Source organism: Hipposideros armiger, unplaced genomic scaffold (assembly GCF_001890085.2).
Source record: "Hipposideros armiger isolate ML-2016 unplaced genomic scaffold, ASM189008v1 scaffold_522, whole genome shotgun sequence".
Lineage (NCBI taxonomy): Eukaryota > Metazoa > Chordata > Mammalia > Chiroptera > Hipposideridae > Hipposideros > Hipposideros armiger.
In genome coordinates, this window is record NW_017731872.1 from 191,712 (window position 1) to 197,552 (window position 5,841).

Below are 5,841 nucleotides of genomic sequence, written 5' to 3' on the forward strand. Positions count from 1 at the left end.
CATCTTTTTTATATGTGTCTATTTTATTAAGTTGCGTATCAATGTTTTATAGTAGTTGATTCACAGAAGACTTACAGAATGTAAAATTCTATAATTTGCTATATTTGGAAGATAGTGAGTAGAATAATTTGATACAACCTGGCTAGAAGATGAGAACACATAGAGCTGGACTCTGACAGAGAAGGTCAGAAAGGAAACAGACCTCAAGCAAAGAGGTCTCTAACTTCATTTCAGAAAACAACTGGGGTGGAACTGAACTCTCCTGAGTAAGGACCTAAGAAAACTTAAACCACATCCAGAAAGAATATTTAGCCAACAGTTGAGAAACTACATAAAAGTAAGACGTTTTCACTTTAGATGGCTGTGTCATTTTGCTTTCTTCCCTGCTTTAAATTTTTGTTACTCAGTGCAAACAGCATTTGTTTTTATATTGAAGAAGATGCAAGTGGGGAAACAAGATACTTACTAAGCACTCACTACATCCCACAATGTTCTAATGCTTCTAATGTACTACTTGTTAATCCTCACAAGAACCATAGGAGGTAGGTACCACTATTGTTATTATTATACCCTTTTTACAGATGAGATGGGTTGAGAAAGTTTAAGTAATTTGCCCAAGGCTATGCAGCTAATGAGCAGTAGGGCCTGGTAGTTTAGGTTAACTATCCTATAACCCCTTGTGATTAACCCTACTGTAAAAAGTTAATCAATTTCAGACACCATATAGCTTAAGAAAACACCCAGTAAAAATGTTTTACGCTGGTCAATTTGTGAAGTTTCCATCCTTTACTAAGACCTAGTTATAGCAACTTGACTTTAAACTTGGATAAAACTGAACAATGTCAATAAACTAGATGATGCCAAAAATAAAGTCTTACTGGACCACATCCCAGAATATGCAACAAATTCAGAATATGTCAACAAGAAAAGCACTCAGCAAAGGCGGGGGTGGGGGGCGGAAATAGCGACAGAGATTTAGTGCTAACGAGCTAATGATTTAAAAAAAAAGAAAAAGAAAAAAAAGGTGGGGCCAGCCAAGTGGCGCGTTGGTTAAGAGCTGGCTTAGGACAACAGAGGGCCCTGGTTCGGATCCCACATATGAGGGCCAGTGACACTGCCCTCTACAGCTAAGATGCTGAACAACAGCTCAACCTGGAGCTGGGCTGACATGGGTCACTGGCAATGGTGTAGGCTGCAGTGGGGCTGGCCAGCAGCTGGCATGGACTGCAGTGAGCGGCCGTCCAATGGCCTTCGAGCAACTGCCTTACCCGGGAAGAGCGGGTTGATAATACCAACATGGGCCAGTGAAGCAACGTCCTCCACAACTAGACTGAAGAACAAAAGGACAGCAACTTGTCTGTTTCCCTCCCCCAACTCCCCAATAAAATTTTTAAAAAGCAATGTTATTTTGCCATTTTCTGGGCAGCAAATTCAGTCAACTAAGCAGTTACTCCAATATCATCTGTCTTGGCTTGTCAGTACTGACTGGGGAAGCCAAGGAATTGATACTGCACTCAGTACAACCTTGTTCAAGCTCTCATTTTGAGGCCTGAAGTACGGCTATTTAGATGGACAGTTTTTCATCTTTCTTTCTAATTCTATATTCATGTTGAAACACTCCAGCATGCCACGCACTGCTGAGCAATAAGGCCCCACTCACTGTCTGCAACCCTACTCATTTCTCACCGAACAAAGCCCCTCAAAGGAGAAGTGATATAATTAAACTTGAAACCCACTGTAATTCATTAAAAGTATATCATTACTTAATACTTTATTAGTAGTGTCAAATTACCAGCTAGAAACCTTACAAGACGAATTCTGAATTGCCAAACTGGATTAGTGACTCTGTGAGGTTTACTGTCGTCACTGATACTGGGAGTGTGCTAATAAGTATGTGGTAATACCCGCAACTACACTGTGTATTTATGTCTGACTTTGCACCAAGAAAGATATAAGATAAATATCATTATGAGAGAAATTAGAAGTTATCCATATTTATCTAGATAGGTCAAAGTCATTGGAGATTTCTATAAGTGAATGCATGCTATGTTATTATAATTTTATATATATATTTACTGACTTCATATATACTTTAGATGGAAATATTAACAGCTCTCCTGTCCCAACAGATTCTAAATCACTTTATGTCCACATGTGCCAGAGACCTTCACTTAAAACTGTTTCCAATAATAAAAATATCATTAGCATCATAAAAATCTAAATTAAGACTGAAGGTGAAAACAGGTGTCCCCTTTTAGGAGAAAGTAACCAGAAATGAAGAATTACATGGGTAGAGTGATAATAAATAGACAGTTCTCTGGAGATAAACAGGTTCCGAAGTACTCCCCGCCCCCAACCCACTGCCATCATGCTCACACCAGAAAGAAGATTCCTTCATTCTTCTTAAAATTTTAATTTTTCCTAAAAACTAGAGGTAAAGAGGAGGAATCAGATGAAGAGAAATAAAAGTTTCATAAATTGGCTATTGCATTCGTTTATGTCAAAAGTGATACCTTCATGGGCTACAGTTATATTCATACAGTTTGGGGCTTCTACATATAAAAAGTAACTTTAGATCTTTGTAACAGTGAAGTTTTATGATTCAAGGTTTCAGAGAACTTTGCTTTTCTTAGATTTCTATTCAAAGTTAAGGTTCTAGTTCAGCACGTCCAATGAAATATGTGAGCTACATGTACAATTTTAAAATTATAGTAGCCACGTTAAAAAAAGATGCATTTTAACAAGGTTTTATTTAACTCAATATATTAAAAATACTGCTATTTGAACATATAATATTTTTTAAATTATTGAGATATTTTATACTTTTTCTCCCTGTATTTAATAAAAATTTGATGTGTATTTTACATTTTAAGCAAATCTCAATTCAGACCAAACATATTTCCAGAACAGGTAACCTCCCAGTCCCCACTTTTCAGAAGTTTGCACTATGCCTCTTCACTTTTACAAAAGACCTACATCATCAGTACTTGTTTCTGTTAAATGAAAAAAAAATCCTTCCCTTTTATGAAAATAGCATTCAATGTTCATTTTGCAGCAAGCGGCTATAGGCAGCGTGCAGCTATAGACAGCTTGCACCCTAAGCAGTGAAAGGGGCACTGCTTTTACTGTATGTTAGTGTTATTTTAGGTTTTACGTGTTATTTGGTTTGGTGGTTTATTTTCTCGGTCTGGGAATGCACAAAAGGTTTCCATACAAATTAATGTGTGATTGCTTCTTCTCTTTATGCCAATTCGACTTACAAAAGGTTTCACAGGAATGCTCTACTTTCAGATAGCAGGGAAACCTGTATTCAGTAGCTTATGTAGTTAATGGCTATAGTGTTAGAGAGTGGAGTTCTACCATAGGAGGGGAAAAATATCTATGTAAAATAAACAAATCCATATACATAAATACACATTCCTGGAAGAATACACCAAAATGATTACAAATTTGGGGTAGGTGCGTTAACAAAGGACTTCCACTTGGTACATACTTCCGTATTCTTTGGATTCTTTTATATTCAACATGTACTCATTAATTATTTTTATAATAAAACAAACTCACAGCATTTCATAAAGATCCTCAAAGTACAACACATATATAGTCTAAAATTAAGAAAACAAAACTTGAAAAAAATTTAAAGTGGAGAGAGGGATACTATTCAAAGGATAGCACGCTTTCCCTGCAATTTGTCTAAAAGAACAACCAGGAAATAATGGCAACTAGAGAAGAGAAGCTATAAAAGTGGGTGCAAAAAGTTTAGTATAACTATTTAACTTTTCTTAAACTCCAGATTTAAAGTGGTAGAAGCTCAGTGAGATAAAAAAAAGAGAGAGAGAGAGATTTTCCTAATCTTAACACATTTGAGGTAACTTTTACTTCTAAATCACTGTTCACGGCCAAGCACACCCAACGTTTTTCAAGTCTGACTTCTGAAGTAGGGTCTGACTTCTGTGCGGCTTAATCTTCTACATACTATTTCACTGACTGATGGCATTGAGTAACAACCTAAGGTTTCTTTTCAATAAAAATTATTCTTAATGCTATTTAAAGATTTGAAAAAAAATTTTCAATGAAACTTAAAAATTGTATTGATAAATAGTTCTTAAATATTTAGTTCAAATAACATTAATGATCAGAACAAGAAAAGTTTTTAGCTACCGATCAATATTTGCTTAAGAATATTTTAATGTCTTTGAAATCTGTAACACTTAACTAAGTATACTTAATTCCATTATGATAGATTTTGACCTAAGTTCTAAAAGAATATTCTTGTTTTAGCTAGTAATTACAGAAATTAAAGAGCTAGTAAATGTGTTCATAAAAGACAAACATAAAGAGATTCTATCAACTTTTGTCCAATACTATGTGATTAGATCAGACAAGAAATGGGGATCTATGTGTTTCTATCTTACATTTTATATCGGTGTACAACACAATTTTTGATAATCAGTCTTTAAAACTTAGCTTTTGCAAATGTGGAATAAGAATATCTTTATGAGAATAAAGCCACCAACCTGAGAAAATATAACATTTTACTGCAATTACATGTCTGCTGTAAGTACTAAAGTTGCTCATTGTTATAAAATATCTATTATATAAACTAAGTATTCTATAATCTCAGGTCAAGTTTTTAATGGGGTAAAAGTACCTACATTTTTTTATTTTAATGATTAAATACATAAACCTCCTTAAATGAAAATTTCACTTTCTTTAGTGAAATCTTGTTCCCAGTAGGGCTTCTTAGTAACAGGCAGGATTTCACATGAGGCTGAGATATATATGAGGAAGTGAGCTCAAATTTTATAATTTTAAGATGACCAGCTGGATTTACCATATTAATGTAAATATGCTTTTTTGGAAGGAAGGGAGACGATAAGTGCTTAAATGGCAAGGAGTTATTTGATGCTAATCGTATTTATTACACAAGTATTATTTTTCCCCTAAAAAAGTTTACCTGTATATTTGAATCTCCTTTTATAAACTTTGCTCCTTCTATTATAGTCATATATGAAAATCTGAGTTGATCTGGTGTCTGAATAAGTCCCATTCGATATTTTCTCATATTCAGTAACAGTTGTTTAATGTTAATATCATCTCCTTTTTCCATCTACAAGAAAGGTAGAAAGAAAATTATTCAGGTCTTTTGTTCATAGAGCCCAGGAAAGAGAAGCAATACAGGATACTTGCTAACAGTTTTGCTATGTGCTATGTTTCTCCTCAAGAACAAGGATAATTTAACACCGAAGCTGTAACTCTATGTACAAAACCACCATTCCAAGCTACCCATTCTCCCCACACCTCAACTGTTCAAGTAGTAGATGGAGGACTTCTGGTCCTTTAGCTGATTCACAGTTCATTCCAAACCAATCACAGTAATCCTCATTCACTTTGGCCAGTGTTTGGTCAAAGGAAAGATTTATTACCAGTTCTGCCTTAATGTAAGGATAAATCTACTGAGATTAGTAACTTTTTTTTTTTTACAGTCTTGGCAGGAGTAAATCTTTTTGCCCAGTGCCCTTTCGCCTCTATGTCCGTGTACAGCAGCCATATGGACATGGTGGGGAAGGAAAACAGAAAGAGCCTAGGTCCACAATGACACTGTTGAGACACTGCACCAGCCCTGCACTACTGATCTGTTGTTATAACCACCACACCCCAACCTCAACTGAAAAAGCAAAAAAGTTGTTGGGAGTTATATGTGGCAGGGAACAGGCACAAACACAATCCATTTTTAATATTCACCACTAACAAAATAAGACACTAGAATTTTAAACATGTCAAAGTTCATTTTAATATAACAATCCAATTTTTTATTAAAGTACTATATATATATATATA

The 5,841-nt window shown here is 35.0% G+C and overlaps 1 protein-coding gene across 6 annotated transcripts in view; it reads right to left on the reverse strand.

The window, feature by feature from the left end:
• PTPN2 (protein tyrosine phosphatase non-receptor type 2) overlaps positions 1–5,841 on the reverse strand; it is a 98,238-nt gene that overhangs the window by 14,451 nt on the left and 77,946 nt on the right. For all 6 annotated transcript variants that reach the window (XM_019668261.1, XM_019668263.1, XM_019668262.1 and 3 more), the window contains one exon: positions 4,958–5,110. In XM_019668261.1, coding sequence (XP_019523806.1) covers positions 4,958–5,110 — 153 coding nt within the window. The remainder of the gene's footprint in view (positions 1–4,957; positions 5,111–5,841) is intronic.